Here is a 27,342-nt window from a genome sequence, read left to right as displayed (position 1 = left end):
TTGAGTCACAAACAAAAACTTATAATTTTTTCACTTCATGAGACAAAAATGTGGGATTTTAATTTTAAAACAAGTTTTTTTTTAAAGCAAAACTCAGTAGGCTTTTCTCATGGTGGCATGCATTAACAATTCAAAGGACCAAGGCCTCAATATGTGGGTTGTGCTCTGCCCCTGCGCCACCATAGCACCCCAATCATTAGCCTTCTTAAACTTGATAAACATTATCATCACTTAGAACACCCAGACAAAGCTATACATAAAAATAGCTTTTATTTTTCCAGGTAAACATTGCATTGTTGGTCAGTGAGGGGACGCTGTTTACAACATCCAACGTGGTTAAAGCTCAGGTGAGTCCAGAGTTAGGCCAGGTGAGCGCTAGCTGAAGGAGATGACTGTGCCGTTTGTGGGGGACAGGGTCTGATCAAGTGGCGGCCATGATGCCGAGTCAGACAGCAGAGCCTTCACACGTTTGTACTGCTTCTTGGATGGACGCCTCCCTCGCAGCAACCGGAGGCAGTTCAAAATACCCACATCTATCAGCAGCTGGAGAAGAAGAAGAAAAAAAACATTCATACGGATTAAAGCGTTGAGGTTTTTAGGAATTTCTTATCGTCCTGAGAGCCAAGTTTTTTTTTCCCCTCATGGATTTTGCCAAGCATGAACAATGGACGACGTGTTATAATCTTGTGCCAAGGCTGGTAAAAAGTCCAGAATAAAAAGTAAAATTTTCAAAGTCCTCAAGTAAACCTAGAGGCTTATATGTAAAACACGACCAGAACTTTCTTCAATTTTCCTATTTGGCTTCTTAAAAGCCTTTCTGGTTAGTTTCTGTTTTGCTTTTTCGTCAGTTTTGGATGAATATCGATTGTTTTAATAAGTCACCCGTATTTCCAAAGTTACTGACGGACTTCCCTGTAGTATGGTGTTCATGTAATGCTGAGAGTTTTTAAAAAAAATACTTCTCCAGACTGAAAACTTTGCACAATAAAATCTTTTTATAATAACTTTTGCCAAAAGATGCAAATATGCTGCCAAGAAAATCTAACTGGGACATCACAATGTTAGTTTTGTTTTACTAGACCAAAAAGTACATGGCAAGACTGAGTGTTTTTGCAGTGTAGAGTGTCGACTTACCTCTACCACAAAACACACCAAGAGGTTGAGAGCTGCCATGGCAACGAGCAGCATCTTAAAGTTCATGTCGTTGAAGTTGTACAGTTGGAATAATCTCCTCAAGACGGGACCCGGATACAACACCAGAGAGGTCACCACGGCAAAGTGGATCAGCAGCACGCAGAGGAAGATCACTGGAAGGACGAGTGATCACGCAAGAGCACGGTGAGAAAGAACAGCAAGGTTAAAGAAGTCTAAACTATTAATCTCCTCTGTATTATCATTCCTGACTCACCATTATGATAGAGAGGTTTCTTGTGAGGAAAGCTCTTGGTGACTATCACCGCCATGATGATGTACTGGTAAGCCGATAAGGCAAACACAGATGTGTTCTCCATGTTGGGCAGGTTTTCTGCTCCAAATACTGTTGAATTTAGAGGGATATACCTAAAAAAACAACACACTATTTAAAAAACAAACTTTAAGTGTGAATCAAATGTTGACTCCTTGGAAATGTGTAAATATTGTCCTCAATAAAAAAAATAAATAAATACACATTTTAATTGGTAACGATGGCTAACCATTCTTGTGTAGTGGTGATGAAGAACGCAGCCAGCTGGCCCAGAACGATGGTGCAGGTGTGAATGAAGAGGCTGCCGAACACGGGCAGGGCCAGCAGGCTGGCCGGGGGTCTGCACCAATGCAGCTCCTCACTGGGGCCTCCTCTCCCCATCACGATGGCCAGCAGGGTCACCAGGAACAAATCACAGAACAGGAACTGCAGGTCAGCCATGGTTGTCTTCACCTGCAGGCAAAAGGCAACACATTTGTTAAAAAAAAAAAAAAAAAAAAATCACTGAATTGTAACATAATGTCATTTGAAAATCTGAGACTAATCACATCTAGGATTGCCCAGGGCTTAAATCTTGAGCTATGTTTAATCTTATATTTACCCTGTTTTTTTATTTTATTTTTTTTATTTATATATAAGGCAGGAAATGCCCCGAGGCCAGGAATTGAACCCAGAATAACTGTGATGAGGACTACAACCTCTGCACATGCTGCATGAATTCTAACTACTGAGTCAAATGTTAAAAATATTTGATGAATGACGGAAAAATACGGTTGGAAAATACTGTATTTTTCCATCATCAAAATTTTTTTGTGCTTTTGTTTAATTGAATGTTTTACTATATGAGTCATGCTAAACAAACTATATTGAGTAAAATAAACATTTTAAAGTAAACAATGCTTTTGAAATGTGTAGAAATATGAAAATGACACATTTTCTGAAATCATGAAAGTTGCACAAATACACACAGAACAACCAACAGGAACAACATTAGAGAACATCTATATTTTGTTTATTAAACTGAAAGAAAGTAGTAGAGAAAATTTTGTTGCACCAAGAAAAATATGAGACCTGGATCAAAGTTTTCACTGAAATTACAAGAAGTAATGGATTTTATGCTGAAAAAGTGGGAGTTTCTTCGTTGTAACTCACTGTGTTCAGGATGAGGACGGAGCAGAACTGGATGAGGCTGTAAAGCGCCATGTACCTGAAGAGACTGAAGGACGTAACAAGAGAACATCTCCCCTCTCTGCAAAATAAACAACATAAAAACGATTAATCTTCTACTGTCGCCACAAACGAAGGGCTAGTTCCTTTTTAAAAAGCTCATCCTCTGTTTCTCATCTGACGCCTTCCTTTAGATCCGCTTTGATCCTCACCTGATCAGCAGCGGGACGCAGCTGATGTTTTCCGACTTCGAGGTGAAAGGCGATGCGACCGACGCCTCGGCCTCGGACAGGGAAACCCCGACATCGGCAGCTCTCAGGGCCCCGCAGTCGTTGGCCCCGTCCCCGCACATGCCTACTCGATAGCTGCCAGAAAATTCATTATGAAACATACATTATGATGCACCAGTACGTCTCCAAGTTTAAACCAGTTTAAGCCGAGCTTCAGCTGAGCGACACAAAAAACATATTGTCAGTCTCAACATAAATCTATACCAATCGATATATTGCAGCAGTGCAACAATTACACACAAAAAATGTTTCCATTTTAATCTTATTTTTCCCTTTTATTGCTCATATTTTATTGTACGTGTTCAAACGAAAAGCTGGACTTACTTCAGTTTCTGCAGCTCCTTCACCAGCTGGGTTTTCTGGTCGGGAGCCATTCGCGCAAATACGGTCGCTTTCATCAACACCTGCAGAAGCATGTGGTAATGTCATCCTTGGATTAATGAGTTCTGTTATCGCAAAAACTTTCTGCACACATTATAAAGTTTATATTACCTTTGGAAGATATTCAGGGAAGTGGTCGCAGAGGGCGGCGAAGGACTTCCCGTTTATAGCAAAATGATAGTCAACACCAGCCTGGTACAGACCCTGAAAGATTAATGGTGAAAGTTAAAACACTACAGATACAAGAAATGCAGTTTGCATAATTTCGTGTTAGTGTGTGAACTAACATTCATGCATAAGGTTCTGCCTCGAGGATTGATTAAAAATCAGAGCACTCCACATGAGATATGATGTCACCGAATTGCTGAATGTTAAAGACTTACCTGGTTAATGTCGTTTGTGGGGCTTCGGGCAGCAGCAGCAGTCCCACCATCCTCTACACTGAACCTCAAACTGGGCACCGATTCAGCAGAGTGGGGGGTTGCAATGACGAAAATCACCTTCTCATCAGATCCCACCATCCTGCAGCTCTTTGCCACATTCACTGCTGTTAGAATATTGTCCCCTGTGTGATAAAGAACAGAAACGCCAGGATAAAATAATAATCCAATTCTAAAATGTAGCGTTGTACCATTCATACCACTTCTTCAGATTTGCTTTTTCTTTTTTGGTGATACAACCATAAATAGTGACATATGATACAAGGATTTAATGGGAGACCGACACAAGGTATTGCAGAATTAGTCGAAGAGAAGGAGAACCAAACGTGAATCTGTTTTGATCAGTGAAGTGCACAGACGGGTGGAGCAGAGCAGAGAGAGGCGATAGAGAGGCGGTTGTGTTGCATGAAGCAGTAACATTGAAGCGGTCAGCCTTCAAAGTCATTTATATTAATCTCCTTGGCAACTACCAGGGCATGGAGACATGACTGCAACGTTCACAAGCCTCAATGGGTATCTGCAGTAGTATCGACACAAAGACAAAGCTAATCACAAAGTGCTTCGAGAGGCTAGTCATGACCCACATCAAGGACTCCATCGATGTCACTGTGGACCCCCATCAGTACGGCTACAGGAAGAACAGCTCCACTGTTGCCGAAGTCTCATCAGTGGTCCACACAGCCCTCACCCGCCTGGAGAGCAGGAACTTTTACATCCGTCTGCTCTTTCTGGATTTCTCCTCGGCTTTCACAAACACAGGTGCAGAAGCTCTCCTCTCTCGGACTGAGTCCCACTCTTGGGAACTGGATTCTGGACTTCTTGAACAACAGACCTCCGACTGTCAGGATCCACAACATCTCCTCCTCAGCGCTGGCTCGCCGCAGGGCTGCGTGCTGAGCCCCCTCCTCTTCACTCTGTTGACTTATGACTGCCACAAGACACCCCAGCTGTCATATAGGGAAGTTTGCAAATGACACAGCAGTAGAGGGACGCATCACTAACAGTGAATTACAGAGAGGAGGTGGAACACCTGGTGCAGAAAAAATAACCTCTGCATCAACATGAAAGAGACCAAATAGATGGCGGTGGACTTCAGAAGGGACAAGGATCTTCTTCAGCCCCTTTACATCAGAGGAGCAGCTGTGGTCTCCAGCTACTGGTATCTGGATGTGCACATGTCCAGTGACCTCAACTGGAGTACCAACACTTCCTGTCTGGTCAACAAGGCCCACCAGCATCTCTACTTCATCAGAAAGCTGTGGAGAGCTGGACTTGGGAACTCAGAACTGAGGAGCTTCTGTCACTGTGTGGTGGAGAACGTTCTCTGCACCACCGTGTGGCACAGCAGCTGCACTGCTGAGAGCACGACTTTGCAGAGGGTGGTCAAGGCTGCACAGAGGACTGTGGGGAGCAGTATTTCCTCCACCTCAGACATCTACCCAGCCCGACGCAGGAGGAGGGTGCTGCTCATCATGAAGGACTCCATCCATCCTGCAGACAGACTGTTCTAGCTGGTCCCCTCAGGCCAGAGCAAAACCACCAGGCTGAGGAACAGTTTCTTCCCTTCAGCTGTCAGACTCATGAACTCAAGCTGACAATAAAAAAAAAAATCCTTAAATCCTTCAATCTAGATGCGCAATGTTAGCAAAATCTGACAAGGTAGCACAAATCGTCAGAACAACGGCAGCACGTCTTTATGTACTCAACTGGTGACTAGTTGTGGCTGCAAGAACTGCTGACTATAAAAAAGCTCCTATATCTTGCTGAAAAGTTATTTATAGGTTAGTTTTTGGCTTATTTCAAGAGCACCAAGATATTTGCACTAGACTGACCAAAAATACTTGGTATGATTTTGTGTTTTTACAGTGCTATCATTGCTTTGTATTCGTCTCTCAGATAAACTCAAATACATTAACATTTTTGGTGGTACCAGCCCAAAATGTGGAAAATTTAAAGGGGTGTGAATACTTTTGTCTGGTAGTACTTAAGAACAATGAGACACATTCTCAGTTAAAAACAAGGAACTCTTAAGGACCAGGAAGGCTGTGAACACAATCTCACCAGTGATCATAACACTGCGAACGTGAGCGAGCGTCAGGGTGTTGATGACCTCTGCACTCTCTGGCTTCACCAGGTTCTTCATCATCAACAAGCCCAGGAACTGCATTTCTGTCTCCACTTCCTCCCTGCAGACCCACACAAAGCTGCCTTCATATATAGAGCAGCTTAACTGAATTTGAAAAACAGATTTTGTTCTTCTCACCGTTCAATGTTCAATAAGTCAGAGTTGACATCTACTGGTTTACAGGCGAGTGCCAGAACCCTGAGGCCTTCACTGGAGACGTTGTGCAGCGTGGCAGAGAACTGAGCTGGAACTGGAAAAGACGAAATCATCCCGTTTTCATCTTCAGTTCATTAGGAAAGCGGTGGAAGCTGATCGATGCGTGTCGACGGGAAGGCCGAACCTGTGTCAGGGCGACAGAGGCTAGCCACCATCTCTGGGGAGCCTTTGAGGAAAGCGAGAGCAAAGCGTCCCCCGTGGGTCACCGTCACCACACTCATCCTCTGCAAGGCCGAGGAGAAGGGAAACCTCTTGATGATGGCAACCGCCTCACTGGAGTACTGATGGCAGAACAGGAAACGAGAAAATAATGCATGGCTACTTAAAAATCCCCTTTAAAAAAATGATTACAATGTGTGATTAGATTTCATAATGAACCTTCTTGCTTTTATTTGCAGTTGGTGTTGACTTTGTTAACTCCTACAGTGAAGAGGAGGCTTAAAACAGTTTACATTAATCAAATGAATTACTGGATTACACCATGTAAACATTTTTCCAACCTCCGATGAAACCTTAAAAATAATTTCCATAGTAGTGTACAAAGCCAATAAAGAAAACTAGAACATGATGACTCATAATGGATGCCTAGTTCTTGTCTGAATGCATTGTGCCAAGTGTAAAGTTTGGTGGAGGGACAATTATGGTGTGGGAAAGGAGCTTTCACTGGACTGGAGCTTCTTCCAGTGAAAAAAAACTCTGGATGCTTCAGCATACCAAGACATTTTAGACAATTCCATTCTCCAAAATTTGTACAGAAAGCAAGGTCCATAAAGACATGGACGGAGAGCCTGGTGTGGACAGAGTCCTGACCTCAACCCAACAGAACACCTTTGGGATGAATTAGAGCAGAGACTGAGTGCCAGGTTTCTCATCCAACATCAGTTTGTGACCTCACAAATGTGCTTCTGGAAGAATAGTCATAAATCCTCATAAACATTCCTAGACCTTATGGACAGCCTTCCATAAGGTTCCAGCTGCAAATGTTGGATCAATGTCATACTGAACCCTATGGATTAGGAATGGGATGTCACTTAAACTCATATGTGAGTCAAACCAGTATTGGCAGTATAACCATATTTTTGGCAGTACAGTGTGGCTTCCTCCACATAGAACCACACTGAGCTCTCTGCTGAACTTGTTAAGAGATATTTCAGACCAAACTATAAAGCTTGTTGGTTGCTAGCAGCTTGTAGTAAATAAATGACAATTTATTGAAGTTACTTCCACATTTCCAGCAAAGACATTAACTTGAGAATCCTAGCCAGCTTGGAAGAAGTCATCATGGTGTCCTGATGCAGACGTCAGGGAGTCCTCTATCCCCGTTTTAAGGATAAAACTGATAGCTGAGAATAATTCATGATGTGCTTCAGTGCAGGCACATGAAATAACTTCTTAAGTCATGAAATAATTAGATCTAGTTTTCAAAAATGAAATCATTTAACTAAGACACATGTAATTAATTCTATATTTAATCAATTGTTACTGCAACTATTTAAAGTTTTTAAAAAATCAATGACATTTAAAACATTAAATTTGGCACTCTTCACTCTTCAAGAAGGGAAAGACAATATAATTGAAACAGACTAAGTCTTCAACAGAACATCTTAAAAAATAAAAAAGGAAATAAATATTGTCATTCCTCCCCACTCAGTTTTTCTATTAGATGTTTCTATAATTACGTGATCCATGTTGACATTATGCTTCCTGCTTTTAGCTTTTATTGATGCCGATCCTTGAGGCGATGAAACCAGATGATAATTACCATAGTTCCTGAACGCTACAGAGATCCTGCTGTTTACCTGACTGGGTGTGTTGTCAGAAATAAACATTATCTAGTTTATTTTAGAGTTGCAGCAGAAGCTGGTTCAATAAATTTCACACGTGGCTTGTTCTGAGAGCACACAGTGATGTGACTCTGAGCCACATGTGTGTGGTTTGTATAAATTATTAACATGTAGCTACAGTTGAATGAGAAAGTCTTTCTTGCAACCAGTGAAAACTGGTTGCATGTTTTAAGAATAAAATAGGTCATTTTGACAACCTTACGGAGACACTTACTGTTCCCTGAGCTTGAGGCCTTTGAGTCGGAGGTCTCATAACAGCCAAAACTTTGTGACCTCCAAATACAGAGTGAGCATCATCTTTGTCTCCCTCTGGCTCCAGGAGAGTCTGAGGAGCAAGGAAAACAAAAAATACTGGCTTTCACACTGATGCTATTATTATTATTATTATTATTATTATTATTATTATTATTATTAAATTTAGGCTTTTAATCAAACATTAGATTGCACTTTATTGCAAAACTGTGTAGTTTGTATATCAAGGACTTTGAATGACTTGATACAGAAATCAAGCACTTCAGCTTCTATGCACCACAAATCTGTAACAAACTTCCAGAAAACTGCAATGCTGCTGAAACACTGAGTTTCTTAAAATCAAGGCTAAAACCCCCACCTGTTTAGAGATAACTTTGATTTTAGGTAAATGAAGCATTGATCAACATATCTGATAAGTATTTTCTTGATGATGGCATTCCACAAAATATAATGTGTATTGCTTGTTTCATAATTAGTTAGTGTACTATGGTTTTAGGATGTAAAGCATTCCAAACCTTGAAAACGCCTCATTGAAATTCAAGCATTACAAATGATTTCAACCCTGAATAAAGACCATAAGGTGTACAGGATCATACCCAGCCAGTAGACTCCACCATTTTGAGCTCCAAGGGGTCTCCAAGGGGCTCACCCTGCAGCAGAGTGACCGTGTGACAGCAGGCCAGTGCAGCCCTCATGTCCCCTGGTGGCAGTAGTGTGGGGTCAGGGACCAGTTCTGAGAAGCCAGCAGGTCCACTTTCCAACACTGCCCACACATCCAGACCCTCCTCTGTCAGCGTTCCAGTCTGTGGAAAACAGATTTACTCCGGGTAAGACATCGGCATCAGTTTACTCCCCATAAACGATCAGGTTTTGGCTTCCAACCTCACCTTATCAAAGCAGAACACAGACACCTTGCCGGAGATGTTGATTCGTGGTGGGCTGATGCAGAAGATGCCCCGCTTCTTGAGCCTGCTCTGGGCGTAAATGGTTCCCGTGGTGATGGCGGCAGGCAGGGCGGGCGGCACAGCGATGGTCACAACGTCCAGGCTTCTGATAATTAACTGTAGCCAGGTCACCTGGACACACACCCAGCAGTGTTAGCCCTCCACACATTTGCTGCCAGGCCAGAAAACACATTGAGAACTTACATTGGTTCTGAAGAGGATCACAAATATGTAAATGGCACCGAAGAAAGCTGAAGAAAATGTAGGAAAAGATTAGAAAAATGGAATCAGAGTTGGTGAGTTAGTGAAGTCCCGGCTATGGCTTACCAATCACAGCGAGAATGAGCAGAAACTTCATGGCATCTTGGTAGAAGCGGAAGTTGATAGGCTGAGGGTATAAAATAGAGCTGACCAAGTTACCCTTGGCTGTGAAAAACCCTGCAGCAGAAACACAAAGAGCAGAACTGGTCTGATTTGGAAAAGTTCAGTTAAAAGATTTTAATCCTATTATATCAGAGCAGCATTGCTTGGAGCAGTCACCAATCAGATAGCTCAGTAGACTAGGTTCCAATATATTTGTTATATTTTCAGCTGCTGTGGTTCGCTTTCACACTGCACTGTCAAAAGAACCAAACCCTTTGAACAACCAGTTGTTTTTTGCCTGTGGGGAACAGGAAAAGTAAAAGATTAGCCTTCCCATAGTCTGTCGTTTCCACTGAAGGAAATTACAGAAAACCTCTGAAGAAGACATTGAGCACAACTTTGTTCTCTGCAAAATGTAAACACAAATGGAGTGGCACCATATTTTAGGATTACAGGATTTCTCTTTTGTCTTTGACCAAAGACCACAAGCCATTTCTCCTGCTAGCGGTAGACTCAAACGTTTGTGTTGGTTGCATTTTTACCCATTAGTCCACTTCCTGTTTCTGGAGCAGTCTCTGGTCCACCTGCATCCACATATGCATTTGAACCACACCAGAGTTCACTTCAACCAAAGTGAAACCTAGATTTTTTTTTTAGGTGGATCAGAGTTTGCTTCTTTGGCTCACATCAGAGTTTGACTGTGCATTCACACTTCCCCAAAAAGTAAAGTTTTTAAGCAAACAAACTAGAGTTTGATTAAAGCAGACCTAAGAGTGTGAATGCACCCCTAGTTTAAATCCAGATAAATTAGCTCTGGAGGGGAAGCTTTCCCAAAGACAATCATTGATGGCACACTTCCACTTGCCTCCATTTCTGCTATAAATATGCAATAACCTCCTTATAAATAATGCAACAATGGTTTAAAAACCTTATGACCTTTGAATAAACCAATATGATGATTCTGAGATAAGAGTTGTTTTAAGCCAGTGGAAGTCTGGTTTGTTCTTGGTCTTTTTTACGCTAGCTATTAGCTTCAGGCTCAGGAGCCAACTGCTCTGGATCCATGAGAAACAAAAGTTGTCAAGAAATCAAGCTGGAACCTTGTGAGGTTCTTAATAGAACCGCACTTCAAAATTTCTGAACTATCCCTTTAATTTTGTATCTACAGGCCCCCTACCAACCGGTGCTTGTGACCACAGCAACTGCGCCGCTTCCTCCTGGCCGTCCCCCTTTAGCCTGAATGATGTGGGTGCCGCAGAAAATAGTGTGTCTGCGCTCAGTCTCTGAGCTGTAGGACCTGTCTGCAGCTGGGAGGGGGGTTTTCAGCACTGGAACACTTTCCCCTGAAAACAACAATGTTGATTTAAGCACAGGAAAAAACTAAGAAGAAAGAGGTAACCTAGCAACCCGTAGAAACACGTATACCAAGAAGACTTGGAGAAAGTAACTCAATAAGGTTCCCTTACATGCTGCAGTCATTGACTATGAGACACCTTTCTTAAAAACAATAAATGTAGTAGGTTTTCGTGACTCTGGTTACCTGTGAGCATGCTCTCATTGACCAGACACTCCCCAGCCAGCAGGGCGGCATCGCAGGGCAGCACCAAGCCTTCCCGAGGGACGATCAGACAGTCACCAGGGACCAGCTCCTCAGAGCTCACACATTCTTCCTCTGAGAGAACAGAAAACCACAATGTTGATGTTATTGATTAAACCATGTGAGGAAACAAGCAAGTAAGGGACAATTGTGGCCCTTTTAAGCTATTATTATAAGGTTTTATTGTGTGGAAACAACGTTGCTCATCAGGAAACCTAGAAATGCAGTGACAGTAATAAAAAAAGGTTGATCTTGACCCTCCAGTGAAATTTGTGAAGCCAGTTTTGCTTAAATTTGCAGACCTGCAAATAGCCACTAAAATGCTAACTATGCATAATTCCTAGGGATTAACGCTCCTTTCATTGGCCTCCATGTGCTTCTTTTATTGTCTCTTGTTCTTTGTGAGAATTTTTTATTTGAGACACAAACATGAATCCATAAAACCTTTTACAAAGCCGTTGATTCATAAAAAGATATATTTCAGTTTATGAGTCGCATTATAAGAAGGCCCAGCATTGCTATATTTCACACAAAAAAAAAATCATGCATCCATTTTCTTAGTGAATGAAGTAAATCATATGGGAAAACACAAGACTTACCTCCTGAGTCTCTGCGTATTGTGACATTTGTAATGAACCGAGCTATGTTGCGAAGAGTAATACTTTGCTGCGGAGCAAGAAAAGAAAAATGTAAATTGTATTTAGAAATCAGATTAAAACATCAAATTGAATGAATGTTTCCCACTGAAGGCTCACCTTTCGAATTTCATACAGTGAGATACTGATGGAGATGACTGAAATAATAAATATGCATATAGCATAGTAATAATAACCATCAATGATCCACAGGGTGATGCTGAACACCTGAAATATGTAAAAAGGGTTGAGGACCTGCAGGAGCAAAAACAAGAGAAAGGAAATTAGATTTTGAAATACTAACTAAAAACAACACTGGATTTATATTTTAAATTGTTACTTATTTTATTTTTTCCAAAATTAAGTTAATCTGAAAAACAATTTAAGTAAACAACTTAAGTGCAGAGAAAACCACTTTTAGTGTTTTATCTTCACATGGACTGGATTTACATGCAGATTCAACATAGTTTGTTCCTCTGTTCTATCATCCTTATAGTTTAAAGTCATTTTAAACTATGGTCATAACCACACTGCTGGTCATAATATACAATTTTATTCAATACTATTGTGCAATTGTTGCCAGACCATTGTATTCGTACTTAATATTATACTATAATAAGTTAATACTGGCCAATGATACATTTTTACTGATGGACCGACTAACTATAAAGCAATACAACGTTTAATCCCAACAAGAGGAAGTGAGAACACCACCTGCTGTAGCTTTGCTTTGAGACATTGGTGTCTATTTTTGTTAAATACCAGACCCTATTTACTGAAAGTAGCATTGTCAGGGCCGGTTCAAAGCTCCCTGGGGCCCTGAGCGAAATTTGGTTTTGGGAACCTCTCTTTCTGCTAATAATGTGGATTGTTGCAATCAACAGATGCTTAGATCATTTGCACACCTGCAACAAACGTATTGCATCTTTGACAGTGCTGTTTACATTATATCCTACGTATATGCATATATTATATAGGATACATTTATCGGCCAGCCAATTTCCTTAAATTTAGGCAATTGATGATTGGCCGATACTTGCATGTGAAGCCGATCTTGTCCCCCAATCTTATCTACCTCAGCAAAGGTTTAAAGATCAGCCTCTGTCCTCTTCTGCTCTGCAGTGAGAGGTTTGACTGACAGACCAGCCCACCAGTTCATCTCTGCACGTTTGTACTTAAACGTAGAAACAGCAAGAAAGTTGCTGTCAGCGACTTTCTTGCTGTATTTAGCAATATTTCAGACAAAAAAAAAAATTGGTGAATCAAAATTGGCAGATCAGGCTTTTTAAGGATTGGTAATCTGCGATCAGTAAGAAAAAAGTCATGAAATATTTTAAGAAAAAACCTGAATAGCCACAACAAAATCTAAGACCTTTGATTAAATATTTGAAGCCAACATTATTTTTTGTTTAACCGGATTTAAGACATTTTAAGGCCTTACTTTTGGATTCATGGATTTAAGACTTAAATTACTAAAGTTGCTGGCTCTAAATACATTACTAAAGTTTGTTGAATTTGCTCATGTGTGTAAAATTGATTGTGATTTCATTCTCCCAACTCACTTCGTCAAACAGTAGCCTCATGTAAGACTTGACAGGCACATCAATAAGGTTGGCCCCAAACATGCTTCTCCTGAAAGAAAACACACAATTAAAATCAATCAGAAATCCCCTCCGAGTTTAAAATATTTCTAAGTGAGCATCTCCTTTCTACCTCCAGCTCTGCTCTTGAGGACTCAAGCCATTTTGGAGGCCATACAAGCCTTTGCAAGTCCAGTCCTCATTGAGGACACTGAAGACAGGAGACAAAATGTTTCACAGAGGAGGAAACATCCTATTCAAAATATTCTTCCTGAAGTACAAATGCACGTGTTTAGGTTTGATCTCTTGTCTGGTTTACTTAAATAAAGTAAAACTATCAAACATGCTGTTGAGATGCAGTGAGAATATATAGCACATGTGTGTATATAGCACAGTTTTCATTTTCAATACCTAACAGGACAAAAAGCTCCCTTCCTGTCCAACCAGACGTAACGAAGCCCTTCATACAAGTAGTAGCGCAGCAGCGTTTTCTGAAACGCAGCAAGAGCCACTGTAAGACCTGGGGATAATTTTCATTCCATAAAAACTAAAACAGAATAACAACAACAAAGATTACCTCCTCTCTGTGAAGCTGAACCGTATCTCTCCAATCCTCCTCGAGGTGCCCCAGCTGATCCAAACTGGAGGGAACAACCGAATCAGCAGAGTTCTGCATGTTTCCTCACTGTCCCGTCAGCAGAAAGTTGAAAGATGGAGAATCTCGCAGCTGCTTACCTGCCCGCCTCCATCTCCTCCGTGAGCACCTCCACAACATGCTGCTGGCCAAAACTGTCCTGATGGAAAATATTGCATAAATAAATCAGAGATTTTTTAAAAGTGAAACCCTTGCTGAGCAAATCTGGCAGGCATAACTTCTTAATTTAGTATGAAAACGATCAAATTAACCTACAGCACTGGGGAAACTCGAATAGGTGTGACGTCAGAGTACAAATTGTGCAAAAGTATTCATACTTCTTGATATTTCTCGGGTTTCTCATTGTTACAACCACAAACTCCAGTGAATCTTATTGATATTGTATGTGACATTTGCTTGTGTGTGCGCATAAATGTCAAAATAAGGAGAAAAAGAGAAAAAAAGACAGGTGGGGCAAAAGGTTGAAAAGGACAAAGGAGATAAGAATAGAGGAGAGTGAGGAGGATAAAGAGAATACAAGAAAACACAAGGGGATGCTTTCCAACCACAATACAAGTCTGTGGTTGTAATATAGAAAAAATTCAACCAGAATGATTACATTTGAAACTCTAAACAGCAGCTATAATATTAAATTGCACACATTGCATTCATTTCATTACTCTTAGCAGCAGAACATCTGCCAGAGCCAGAGGGCAGGATCGGCAGCGTGCGAGGACGGCGAGCCGCGGCCGCCAGTGAAACACAATCAGAAGGAGACCCAAGGTCAGCAGGGCCACCAGACGACACAACCACACCCGCCAGCGCACCCACTTATACCCCTGAACGTCCTGAGGGAAGAGAGTCAGAGAATCTATCAACAAGCACATGATCAAGTTCGTTCAGGCACTAATGACTAAAATTCCTGTTAAAATGATCAGAAACAACATCACATGACAAGACAGAGAGACTTATTTTACAAAGGCCAAAATGAGCAGCACATAATCAAATCCAGACTTGTTACAATCTCAACTAACAATGACGATGCACTTTTAGCTATTCTTTATAAGTTACAAGATCAAAAACTAAGTAAAAATCAGAACAACCTGGCAGTTCAGCTGGTTACAATAAAATTAAGTGCAACAGAAAATATTTTAAAAATCTAATCTGTCAAGGTCAGTTTAGCAGAAATGAAGAAGTGGATGTTACCATGTGTGAGTCAGGGCTGAGAAGGGAGTCTGGTGGACAGGATGAAGGGAGTCTGCCCTGCGGATCCACAGCACTACCTGTGGGACAGGACAAGACAAAACGTCAATCATAGCATGTACAAGTCAGCAGCATAACAAAACAGGGTTGAGTATTTTATTACTGGTTAATCTATCAATTATTCAGACGATTAACTGATTATTTGGATAAAGAAAATGGCACATTCTGCAGATTTGACATGAAACATTAGAAATACTTTAAAAGACGCAAACAAATAATTAATCGCTTTTTTAAATAAGAAAACAAATATTTTATTGCATAAAATGCCATATCAGAATTGCTTTACTGTACACTTGATTATTTATACCAAACGATGCATCTGCAACATGTGAAGCTCAGCATTTTCTGCTGGACTTAATTAACCAATCAATAATTTTATAGCAAAAGGTACTTGATAGGATTTTTTGTATAACTTTTCTAACTTTTATTTATTTATTGTCTTTGCTTCTATAGATCTGATTTCTTTTCCATTTTTGTCCCGTTTTCTTTGTCCTATAGAAGTGAATATGAGAGATGAGGTGTCTTATACCAAATAACAATAATCCTGTTTACAGCTGTCATCTTTGTCCTCTGGACTCTTCACACAAAGTCAAGAAGAAATCCCATAATTAGCTAATACAGCACACGGCCTCAGAGGTTTGCTACAGAACAGAAATGAGCGTACACTTTGAAACAGGTTTAGGTAACAAAATAATGTCCTAACCTTTATTATTAGTTACAAACTGTGTGTAGCAAGAAGATAGGTTTTTTTTTTTACTGAGAAACCTAGTACTGTTGTGGCTATTTATGATGAATTCTTGTAAATCATAAACTCTATCAATCTAGTTTTTTATCTTTAAAGTTAGTGTATTACAACTTTAGAGAATACTTATACTAGTTTTGGAAGCTCAACCTGTAATGAATTACTGTATTTGGAAATGTTGTGAGTACTTTGGTAACTTTTGGACCCTCCCATTACATTAAGAGATCAAGTACAGATCAAGGGGCGTGGTTGAGAGATTTCTTTGTTTGTCAAATATCCGGTGATGACAAGGAAACATTTTTTATAAAAATTTTTTTGACCCTTTTGAACTCGTAAGATTGGGTTAAGTTCATTTATGTTTACAACTAAGTTCTAAGAAATGATCAGTTATTATTTTGTCTACATTTTTTTAAGATGTGGGAAACACAGTAAACATACAGCAGACCAGATAGGACCAAAATGAACTTTGTAGTCTTCATGCAAAGAATAAGAAAACTAACACTGAACATCTGTCAGCTTGTGAACCAGCACAAGGAAATGACATGGTTACTTTTTATGACTTGTGTTTGACTGACTTAGTCAGTGTTGTAATTTGTTGTCCCATTAGAATATATCTGAATGTGTAGTCAGCTTTCAAAAGAAACAGTTCAAAGCAATAATTGTCAAAAAAATATGAAGAGCAGCCATCGACGGATCCCCGGCTAAAATGATCGTTGTGGCTCCAAGCAGCCTCAGTATGTCCCGGCAGATGGTGAACCAGTTTTTTCACTGTCAACGTCAAACTCAAGTCAGAGTTCAAGCGACTCAGAGCATACTGACTGTCTGAGACTGAGAAAGCTGGGAAAAATGATCTGAACCCTGAATCTTACTGGAAAAGCACAAAGGCAGCACAAAGCACTAATACTGAAATGTTATATTGCTTACTAAAAGGCATCTGATTGTTCTCCGTTTACGCCAGCTGGCATTTTTATGGGATCAGTTCCTTATTTTCTGCAACATCCTGAGGGCTAAAAGTTTTAACTTTTCCAACTGGTGTCACATTCTGACGGCAAGATCTGGTTAAATTGTACAATAGAGACATAGCTGCACATAGAAGTGCCACCCTTTTTACAAATAATGTCTCCAAGCCAATAAAATGTATATAAACAAACTCCACAATTTCTATATTCAGATAAAAAACTTGAAAGATAGTTGTGTATCTTTTAGGTTAACAGATCAACAGTTTCTGAAACCTTCACACTATCCCATCTGGCACCAATGCTACGGTCAAACTCACCTAAATCCTTTCCCTTTGCCTTTTTGATCCTCGGTTTAAACTTCAGCAAATTTATCACCGAGTTGCTGCCATGCGATTGGCTGATTCACTACTTGCGTTAAAAAGTAGGTTCGCAATAAAGTGGCCAGTGAGTGTGTGACTGATACACAATAAAAATAAGTCCCCTTTACATTATTATTATTAATTTAAGTCAGAAATGCTAAATTGGGCATTTAAGATGTTTAATCCTTTATTTAAATGAGGTGATATAAAAACGCAGATTTAAACAGACCTTAAACAGAGAGCGGGGTCTCCGTGAACTTTTCCGGAGTCAGTAAACGCATCGCAGACAAATTCCTACTTTCGGAATACAAACAAGCTCTAAAACTCAAAAAGAGAGATGACGCTGCTTAAAGTACACAGCTTCCTTAAAAACGCTTACTGACGCAATGCTAAATTAGGCAGAAATAAGCACGAGACGCCATAAATTGAAATTAACAAATATGTTTGTTTGACCGGATACTTACTTCCGTCTCAAAGTTCTAATAAAAAATACCGAAACAACCCCCTTTAGGAAGGGAAAGAAATAACTTACCGTCCAAACGAGACTAAAGCAGACCCTTCCTCTTCTGAAAGCTACATTTTTCAAGAGGCTGAAGCTGAAAAGCCCACAGTTCAGCTGCGCCGCAGTTCCTAACTTTGGAAACACTTGTTCAACCGGCTTGGAAGCAAATATCTGACGCCTGCCTTTTCCCGGATAAAAGAACCAAAGGAAAACACGGTGGAGGCATGGCCGTACAAAGTAACGAGATTTAAAAAAAAAATGCATTCAACGTCATTTTTTCACTTTTTGTCATAATGTCAACATAAACTGCACGTCACTAGAAAGTGTTGAGGCAGTACATTAATATACAGTTATAGATGACGAACTCAAACAAGTGAAAAATAATAAGCTTTAATAGCTAAGGTCCTCATTATCTTTAATTATAATTCTATTCTATCAAAAACATCGTAGTCTAATGTCATGGCATCCAAAAGTCAACACCTATAAATTTAATATATTGAATACCGAGTTATTATTAAGGAAATACTGTCGTTATAATAAGAGTTGGTGTAAAGGTATAAATGACACACTATACCTCAAAAGTGCCTGGATCTTGTTCCTGATCTCCTCTTATGTTCGGCACCGGAAAACACAGTCAAAAAAGGCCAAAAATTGTTCTGAGTTACCTATTTTATGCAGATACCTGAAATTATCTCAAAGTTTGTCAAGGCTGAGTTCTTGAGCAAAACAAGAAAAGGAAAAATTATCACATGTTCTCCCAGCCTCAACAAAAAAATTTGCAATCCAGATTTACAGAGTTATCATTCATGCATAGTATTTGTAGACTGACATAATGAAAATCACAGATAAATCAGAGATCCACCCACATCTGAAGGGAGAGACATTCTAAATATAACTTATTTGGCTTATTCTGTTCAGTGAGGTGAGGGCGAACACAGACTTTCAGTTTCCTTTTTAAACAAGATCATCATTACCACAGACTGAACTTTCAGCAGTTTAAAAAAAAGGGAACTATACCTTACCAAATGATGAGACAGACACAAGACAGTCATCTGAGCTGAGAAAGCAAAAAAAAAAAACAAAAAAAAAACTCAGTCCCAGAACAGCTCAACTCAACAGCCACAGCAGTTTGGGTTAGTCTTAACTAGGCTGATTTTAAATTCTGATTTCTCCCTTTACACATTGGCAGTGAGCACAGAAACAAAGACTTTTGATACAAGGAAAAAACAGGTTCTAATTTTTAAAACCTTGAAACTAAGCAAGGTTGTAGTAAAAGAAACTGCTAGATGAGTTGGTGCAATTTGGTAATTGTTTGGTCTTTAATACGTCCTACTTATTTTTTAAATGATAAAAAAATATTTTTTAAGAATTGTAAAGTAATTGTAAAGTATTTTTTTGTACAATATAAAAAAATACTTCAAATCATATAAGTGGTTAAAGAGTATTTAGGGGTTGCCTATAATATGCCTCTGTGAGATGTATAAGCCAAGACTGTAAGGCAGACATGAAACTACAATATGTAGCTTTTATTAAAAAAATGTTTTTACATATTTGTTAAAACTGTCTCTATGTTGTGATTATATGACAGATGGTCTGTGAAAATATTGATCTCCTCCACCTCCTTTTTGAGCAACTGAGGCACAGCTACTGACCAAAAACAACCAATCAGAGCCAGGAAGAGGGTCTTGGCGATGTTAATCAACCTCATGTACTCCCTGCTAAATGTGCTAATGACAGAGAAACAACTTAACATTAAAGGAAAACCGTTTATCCGCCATCATTGGTGGTCATGCTAACTAGCCTGAGCATTCACAACAATGCTCACGTTACCAGGCTAGGCACAGCCTAACACAGAGCAAGGGGCAGAGGAGCATGGCCACACAAAGGTGCCTGACCGCTTTAACCGCCCCCTGGCTCTGATTAATTGGTTCTAGTTAGTGCTGGAAGAAGGAAGTGGAGACAGATTGTCAAACATAGTGACAGTTTCAACAAATATGCAAAAAAAAGTTGTTGTTTTTTATAAAAGTTACATACTGAAACTTTAAATAAGTCATATGCAAAGATTCAGCAAGTCCAAAAGACCGGTAGTAGAAACTAAGCCAATAAAAGTCCCCCTTTGATCTCTGCACAGAGTCCATTTTTAAAGGGCTCTGAGCACTACATGTGCAGGCATCCTTCAACATGTACATCTTACAAAATTACTGCATGCTTATTTTCCGCATCAGATCCTGATATCATCTCCTCATGCACTTAAATTCATACATGCATTGTTTGTCCAGACTCGGTGTCGTCGACCTTTTCTTAGAATGATGTCAAAGCTCACCAAAGTTCTCTGTGTGGTCAGACTCTACACTGTCAACACAGATACAAAATGACTCCCCAGTTGGTACAAACTGAAAACATCCCAAAGCAGAAGGAAACTTTTTGTACCCAAAAAGATCAATCTCAAAATCACCAAAACCGCAAATGGAGCAAAAAAATGGGTTTAGCTTGATGCAGCAGTAAGAAGAGGATGAAGCATATTTTAGGTTATTTTCTGTTTCTAATCTGACCACTAGATGTCACTATTTGTTACACACTGAACCTTTAAGCCACTATGTGCAACTTTGGCCAAGTGAATAAAATTCCTGTAAGCAGTGATGCTGTAACTGTTTACAGTCACATATATACATGTCTTACATCTCTTTAATTGTTCTTCACACCATCTGTCTATTGATGACCCCAGCAAAACGGTCTTGTTTACTTTATATTGTTAGTTCTACAAATAAATTACAACAGATGGATTTGTTTTGAATAAGTTTACAGCTCGTGTTGCACATGAAGTCCCTAAAGAAAACCAGAGATACATTATTATTTGGTTGTTGGTGGAATAGGGATCTTGAAGGTGTTTAGCATGAAATATACTTTAATAACATTTTAATATGGAGGTCCATATGAATGATATGTCAGTGCTGAATTACACAATATTTACCCAATATAACCATATTTTCTGTTTGTAGTGGTAGTCAGAAAATGTAGTTAAATCCAGAGACACTCAAGGATATTAAAAATTAAGAGGTCGTGTTATTTTCCTTACTAATGTTCTTATAAGCAATTTATGATTAAAGTATCAGCAAAGTCTGTAGATCATTTTAGCTTTATTACTGCAGAATGTGAACAAGAAAAGTAGATAACTGTTTTACTTTGCTGAACGAAAACTGTTTTTTGTTGTTGTTTACTTGCTTTTTGTTTGTTTGTTTTCCTCCTTAAATCAGACAAAGCTAACAGCAGATAAGTTGACAGTCGTTGTAAACACACTTGAGTAGCAGCCCTGGCTGACTCTGTCTGAGGCTAGCGGCTAGCAGTCACATTTTATCAGTTACTCTGTGGAAGAAACAGCTAAACATCAGACAGAAACATTTACCCTGCTGGTACATCCCGTGGTCACGGTCAGAACCTCTACATGCTTCCTGAAAACCACAAACTGTCCTCTAACGGGAAAGGCTGCTCTGTTTCAAAACGTGTATCTGAAGACGCAGTCACATTCTCCTACGGCAAGCCGAATCATCCAAAAGACACAAACACGCGTAACCAATCAAAGAGCAAATAAGACGGTGGTCATTTTTAACATACCTGTCAAATCTCCCGTTTTGGCCGGGAATCCACCGTATTCTGTCCCGGGGAGCACGGCCCACCCCTCTGACGGTGGTCACCCCCTGCCCTTACGGTAATCTTCCTCCACCATCCTCCGATCTTACGGCGCACCTGCATTCCAAGCCCTTCTCCCCCCACCACCTCATACTTGAGAGGTATGCATTTTAATCAAATTACAGCTCATTTGGAGACACGTTTGTCTCGTACGAAAAATAAATGTTTTTTATAATTTCTTTGAAATATATTTAATACAAAGTAACAAGAACATATAAATAAAAAAAATAGAAAATTGTGTGCATTTGTATTCAGACTCCTCCCTAATTCTGATACTCCTAAATACATTGCAGTGCAACTAATTTCTTCCAGGAAGTCACCTAATTTAGATAATATGTTTTAAATAATAAAAAAGTAAGCAGTACCATTTGTGTAAACTGACTCAATGTTGCTAGTTACAAATGCATATTCATCTTGTTTTCTAACCTTTATTTCTCCTCTCAAACATATCAAATATATAATACATTTGATCATCTTTAGTATTTCAGTGGATCCATTTGGACGAGAAAATTCCACCTCTCTGTATCTTTCATGATATGATTTAATGCGGGTTAGGTTGGAACAACATTTGATTAAATGTCTTTTCTGACCAAAATCAATGCAAAACAGCATTAGGAGCTCCAAGAATCTTTACTGAATACATTATTTACAATTACAAGATTAAATACAACAACGTGCAAGCCTCCTGTTTACACACAATTAACAAAGCTGTGGTCCACAATGTTAAAGCACACAATACATATTTGATGACCGGCTGTTAACTTTTACAGTTTTATTTCCTTTTAGCATTCACACTCACACAATTCCACCCATGCAACAAAGTCTTAAAAAGTGCTAATGTAGCAGAAGGTTTGAGGTCGGTGCTTCTCTTCCTCCCTGTCCAGTTTAAGGCACCACAGCTTATTCCAGAACTATTTATGAAGCTGCAGCTTTCCTCTCCTTGTAAGTCGCCATCATTTTCTTGATTTCTGCTATGGCCTTTCCCGGGTTGAGACCCTGTTGAAAAGAATGGAACAATAAGACAAAGAAACTCATAATTCTGTGACAAGATCGTTTGTTAAATGCTTTGGGTACCTTGGGACAAGTTTTGGTGCAGTTCATGATGGTGTGACAGCGGTACAGAGAAAAAGGGTCCTGAAGCTTAGACAAACGTTCCTCTGTGAATTCATCGCGGGAGTCTATCATCCACCGGTACGCCTGTGGAAAAACAACACAGCGGCCTGAGTTTAAGAATTAAATACAGAGTAATAATGATTCCCTTTAGAGGATCTCTAGTTTCATCTGTCCAAGTATTAAGTTACTGCGATATGGGTCACATCATTACATGAAATTCATAACTAGTCTCTTTAAAAGTTCCTCCTCTATGTTTATCCATGACAAGCGGTGCATTTTTTTCAGTGTCTGAGCCAAATGAAGGAAATCATTCGACTGCAGGTACCATCTCATTGTCCTGGAAGAGTGACTGTGTACATCTTTATCAATAGTCAAATTTAAGCAGCAGATTTTGCTATAACCAGAAAATCTCTCTCTGGACTCGAGCCACAGTCTTTGCTAAGACTACTTTCTCCTTGAGTAGACTTTGTGTTTTGCTTTGATGCCCAACTTTGGAGATTTGTACATGTTTTCATCATGTGGACTTATCAAACTTTGACATGGAAATGAATGTAACCATCATGAGGTGAAACTTGAAACAATTCTGAGAAGTAAAAATGGGAAAAGTTATATTGCCTCAACAAAAGGCCATATAAAACTGTCAGAACAAAATTATGTCCCACTTTTTGTTCTGCGTCTTTAACTGAAAACAATCACACTTTTATGTTGCAATGGCAAGAATTACCATTGCAATCGATACAGAGCTGCAATTTACAATTATTCTAGTAATCGATTATTCTATCAATTATTCTGACGATTAATCTGATTTTAAAAAAAGCAGTATATAGATTTTTCATTCCATAGAATGAATTTTTTTTTATTTTTCAACCACAATATGAGAAATGCAAAAAGCATTGCTTTGATAAATGTGAACCGAGTGAAGCTGAGACTACACCACTTGAAGAGTTTGTCTAAAACATATTTACAGAGCAAGCTGGGTGGGGGGGTTATCTTAAATGCAAAATGTATATATTTTTGTACAGATTTGGCTCAGTTACTGCTCTGAATATGTTGGGGTTTTTTTCACCTGCATACTCTAGTTAATGATAATTGATTACTGAATTCATTGACAATTATTTCAATAACTGATTAATCATGATTAATTAATCATGATTAATCTGATTAATCGTGTTTAATCCGTTTTAGCCCAATAAAAACTTTTGCATAATAATGTCTATATGCATCTCATGTCTGACCTGCATGAGGACAGCAGGCCCCAGGTATTTGTCTCCGTTCCACCAGTAACTCGGACAGCTGGTGCTGCAGCAGGCACACAGGATGCACTCGTACAAGCCGTCCTGTTGAGGCAAACAGGAGTCAGACACGATCTTTCTCTGCCTTTTGTGGTCTTCACTTCTGGGCAAGTTGGCCACTTAAACAAGGATGTGAAAACCAATATTCTGATTGCTGTGGAAGTATTTGAGGTCTGACTACCTACCAGTTTCTGCCTGTCCTCCACTGACTGGAAATACTGCTGCTTCCCCTCCTGACTCTCATCCTTCTTCTTCAGGTATGGCTCAATGGATTTGTACTGTGCGTAGAAGTTGCTCATATCCTGTTGGGGATAGAAACAGAAGGTCAGATTTAGAGAGATGCTCTCATGTTCCTAAAATGTATTGTAGCTTTTGAAAAAAAAAAAAAAGTCAAAGCAACGCACTCACCGGCACCAGATCTTTGACGACGTACATGTGGGGCAATGGGTAGATTTTAGTGGGTTTGCTGGTGTTTGTATCAATTTTGTTAAGGCACGCCAGTGTGTTGCCTCCGTTTATATTCATGGCACACGAGCCACAGATACCTGAGAAGATTGGTACACAATAAGTCTGCCAGAAAGTCCGTCAGATGACTTACTTTTCATTTTTCTGAAGTTTAAAATGGCTGGCACTGTGATATGCAACTTGACAACAGCTAGAATTGGTTTCCTACCTTCACGGCAGGAACGCCTGAATGTAAGCGTGGGATCGAGTTCATTCTTGATCTTAATTAGGGCATCCAGAATCATTGGACCGCAACTGCGTTAAGAACAACGTCAGACGCAACATTCCCAATGACATGGAATACAGCAAATTTGTTTTTCATTGATCCAGTTGTGACTTACGTGTTCAGATCTATTTCATACGTCTGCATTCGGGGTTTGTCTCCAGGGGTGTCTGGATCCCAGCGGTACACCTGGAACTTCTTGATCCTGGGCTCAGGAGCCGGCACAGCGGCGGTCTGAGCGCAACGCACCATCTGATTCACAGAAACCAAACAACAGTTAGAGTAGGTATCAAATAAACAATAGCTATTACGAGAGCGGACACATTTGTTGTGGGCACCAGCAACACTCCTGACCCCACTGAGGGACAATGGTGTCAAGAAAATGGATGGATGGATGGATGGATGGATGGATGGATGGATGGATGGATGGATGGATGGATGGATGGATGGATGGATGTGCCCTAAAAGCCTTAAAGTAAATTCACCTTTCATTTAAAGTAGTAAAATCTCACACGTTTAAGTCAGTACCATTTGAGTGTTTTAATTCATAGAGGCGAAAAAAGTCTCCGGTTAAAAAAAAAAAATTGTATATTAGAAAAAAAAAACAAAAAAAAAAAAACTTTGCTGCCACAACCCTTTGAAAATAAATCTAACTGGAATATGTTCAAATGTATACCTTTTTTTTTAATTGATCAGTTTTTAGGAACTTCTAATTAATAAGCTAAGACTTTATGTTTCTCTGGGATAAAAATATGATAATATGATACGACCCAGCTGCGATGGACTGGCCAAGGTGTACCTCGCCTCTTACCCGTAGGGAGGCTGGGATGGACACCAGCCTCCCTACGGATAAGCGAGTATGAAAGTTTTGTTCTGTTGATAAATTCCACCAACAGTATTTTTTTTAAACAATCATTTATTAAAATTAATTTTCCCCATGAGTTCAATATCTATACAGAAATTAAATTTGATTTCTCAAAAGGTTTGAAGGGAGTTGTATAGGAGCAGAACTCAATGGCCACTTTCATGTTTTCTCACATTCATAAATGACTGGATCCCTCTCTCCAAGACGTATTAGAATTATAATATGCATCATAAGGAAAAGTTACTCAACGCAGAAATAATAAGACTTTGGAGATTCATGTCCACAGTAACTGCGACAGTTGAAGGGAAAATATTTCAGGAAATCATAAAAAAGTGACCAAAAATGATCAGAAGTTTCATAATTTGTAGTGTTTTGGACGTTTCTATTATATCATTAAATTACAAAGTATGACGTCTCCCCCTAGTGGCAGCTTGGGTGAACTGACAAGGAAGAGTTACATCACAGCCGTCCTATGATTACCTAACTGACTCCTTCAGGACAATTGAACGTAAACGTAATAATAAAAGCTAAAGTGTTTTTTTTATTATTCTTTTAACAAACAGGCTTATATTTTTGTGCCTTAAACCCATCTTTGAAAACTTATTAAACAACAGCTTCAAAGAGAAGAGGAAACAACCAACAAATCAGTTCAAGTACGATTACTGACAAAAAGGTGCAGATAATGATAAAAAGGTGTAATTTTTCAATACAGTTATTATATTTACTAATAAGCCACTATTATAATTTATTTTTAAAATGTACACATATGTAGTCCGAGAATGTCCTGACAACTGTTTTAAATTAGTAAAGAGTTTTAGTACTTTTTTTTGCTTAGCGCAGGCTAAACGGTGAATGAACGCACGAAAGCTCTCAGTTGGGAACATTTCTCAGAGAAGATGCAATTTCATGAGTTCTAACCCAAAATTAGATAAAAACTGTTCCGTACTCACCACCATCATGCCAGAATTCCTAAAAGCCAGAATATTTCGGCTCAAACAAACGACAGACATGGTTCCTAGTTGTGTTGATAACAAATAATTGAAAGTATCTGTGTATGACAGTTATTACTTCTCTGTAATTGTCTTTAGCGTCAGTGAAAGCAGCCTGAGTCTGAACTGTGCGCTGAAGCCGCGCCCGCTTTGTACGTAAACGTCTGCGTCGTTGACGCGTTCACGTGTAGTCCCTCTGCTCGGTCATCAGAATACCCAAACATATGCTATTGAGATATTTTAAATAAAAACAATATCCGGTGTGAGTATTTTACCAGTTTATTTTGATTTCTAGGAAAGTCTTCCCTCTATTGCACCCTTTACCGATAACGCAGGTTCTACTCAACAAATGTGAAACATTTGTAACAATGAACCACATCCTAGATGCATTGAAGGCGGCGTGTGAATGCGGCTATTTCACAACTCTCATTGCTCAAATGAGGGTCAGTTACATAGATCTATACATAGACATTCAGGACGACGTGCAGTTATCTATTAGCGTTTTATAACTCCTTGAAAGTCAGTGGCTGTCAACTACAAAGCTCATGTCCTTAACAGTCAAAAGAAACATGTTTGTTCATGAGTTAAGCAACTTCAAATCTTATTTTTGACAGTGATGTGAATGACCTAACAATTTCTTCTGTTTTTGCTTTACTTGTCACCTTTAACCATTTTAGAAAATCAAACAAATTTAAATATCAGACAAACATAACCCAAGTAAGCCTACAATGCCATTTATACTATATTGCCAAAAGTATTTGCTCACTCATTAAATGATCAGAATCAGGTGTTCCAATCATTTCCATGGCCACAGGTGTATAAAATTAAGCACCTAAACATGCAGACTGTTTTTTTTTTTTTTTTTTTTACCGACATTTGCGATAGAATGGGTCACTTCTAGGAGCTCAGTG

General features: G+C 39.3%; 2 protein-coding genes across 15 annotated transcripts; both read right to left on the bottom strand.

The window, feature by feature from the left end:
- Nucleotides 1-253: 253 nt before the first annotated feature.
- On the bottom strand, nt 254-21,516 carry atp13a2 (ATPase cation transporting 13A2). Of its 14 annotated transcripts, XM_081608750.1 has the most exons (31): nt 21,162-21,299; nt 18,781-18,815; nt 18,333-18,366; nt 15,140-15,216; nt 14,614-14,781; nt 14,035-14,093; nt 13,877-13,940; nt 13,711-13,790; nt 13,433-13,510; nt 13,282-13,351; nt 11,840-11,974; nt 11,684-11,750; nt 11,028-11,159; nt 10,669-10,830; nt 9,452-9,562; nt 9,329-9,375; nt 9,068-9,256; nt 8,777-8,983; nt 8,143-8,253; nt 6,209-6,365; nt 6,007-6,118; nt 5,805-5,929; nt 3,687-3,868; nt 3,415-3,507; nt 3,247-3,326; nt 2,845-2,997; nt 2,618-2,714; nt 1,695-1,918; nt 1,409-1,560; nt 1,135-1,307; nt 254-543 (listed from the first exon to the last, which is right to left on the bottom strand). In XM_081608750.1, exons 4-31 carry the CDS (start codon nt 15,140-15,142, stop codon nt 376-378), a joined length of 3,399 nt encoding a protein of 1,132 aa, XP_081464876.1. In that variant the 5' UTR covers nt 15,143-15,216; nt 18,333-18,366; nt 18,781-18,815; nt 21,162-21,299; the 3' UTR covers nt 254-375. The 14 variants fall into 14 exon arrangements, with proteins under 14 accessions (XP_081464876.1, XP_008411354.3, XP_081464868.1 ...); XM_008413132.3 differs by lacking the exons at nt 18,333-18,366; nt 21,162-21,299 and adding an exon at nt 21,371-21,516; XM_081608742.1 differs by having other exon boundaries at nt 14,614-15,216; nt 21,162-21,300.
- A 452-nt stretch (nt 21,517-21,968) lies between these two features.
- Nucleotides 21,969-26,573, bottom strand: LOC103467007 (succinate dehydrogenase [ubiquinone] iron-sulfur subunit, mitochondrial-like). Its single transcript, XM_008413032.3, has 8 exons — nt 26,393-26,573; nt 24,696-24,829; nt 24,524-24,609; nt 24,259-24,395; nt 24,036-24,152; nt 23,794-23,895; nt 22,520-22,642; nt 21,969-22,441 (listed from the first exon to the last, which is right to left on the bottom strand). The coding sequence occupies exons 1-8, from the start codon at nt 26,450-26,452 to the stop codon at nt 22,361-22,363; spliced, it is 840 nt and encodes a 279-aa protein (XP_008411254.1). The 5' UTR covers nt 26,453-26,573; the 3' UTR covers nt 21,969-22,360.
- Between the last annotated feature and the right edge of the window lie 769 nt (nt 26,574-27,342).

The sequence above is a fragment of the Poecilia reticulata genome, chromosome 7 (genome assembly GCF_904066995.2).
Source record: "Poecilia reticulata chromosome 7, P_reticulata-male-v2, whole genome shotgun sequence".
Classification (NCBI taxonomy): domain Eukaryota; kingdom Metazoa; phylum Chordata; class Actinopteri; order Cyprinodontiformes; family Poeciliidae; genus Poecilia; species Poecilia reticulata.
This window is presented reverse-complemented; position numbering and strand designations above follow the sequence as displayed.

Bases quoted from the DNA above. Each gene is read 5' to 3' on its own strand.
- atp13a2 (XM_081608740.1), bottom strand. The intron at 13,352-13,432 runs GTAGAAAGGAGA...GTTTTCTTTCAG, and splicing joins CCTCAAGAGCAGAGCTGGAG to GAGAAGCATGTTTGGGGCCA. The intron at 3,508-3,686 runs GTAAGTCTTTAA...TTAATCTTTCAG, and splicing joins CCACAAACGACATTAACCAG to GGTCTGTACCAGGCTGGTGT.
- LOC103467007 (XM_008413032.3), bottom strand. From the start codon at position 26,452: ATGTCTGTCGTTTGTTTGAGCCGAAATATTCTGGCTTTTAGGAATTCT. The intron at 24,830-26,392 runs GTGAGTACGGAA...TCTGTGAATCAG, and splicing joins GGAATTCTGGCATGATGGTG to ATGGTGCGTTGCGCTCAGAC. The intron at 22,643-23,793 runs GTCAGACATGAG...GTTTTTCCACAG, and splicing joins GGCCTGCTGTCCTCATGCAG to GCGTACCGGTGGATGATAGA.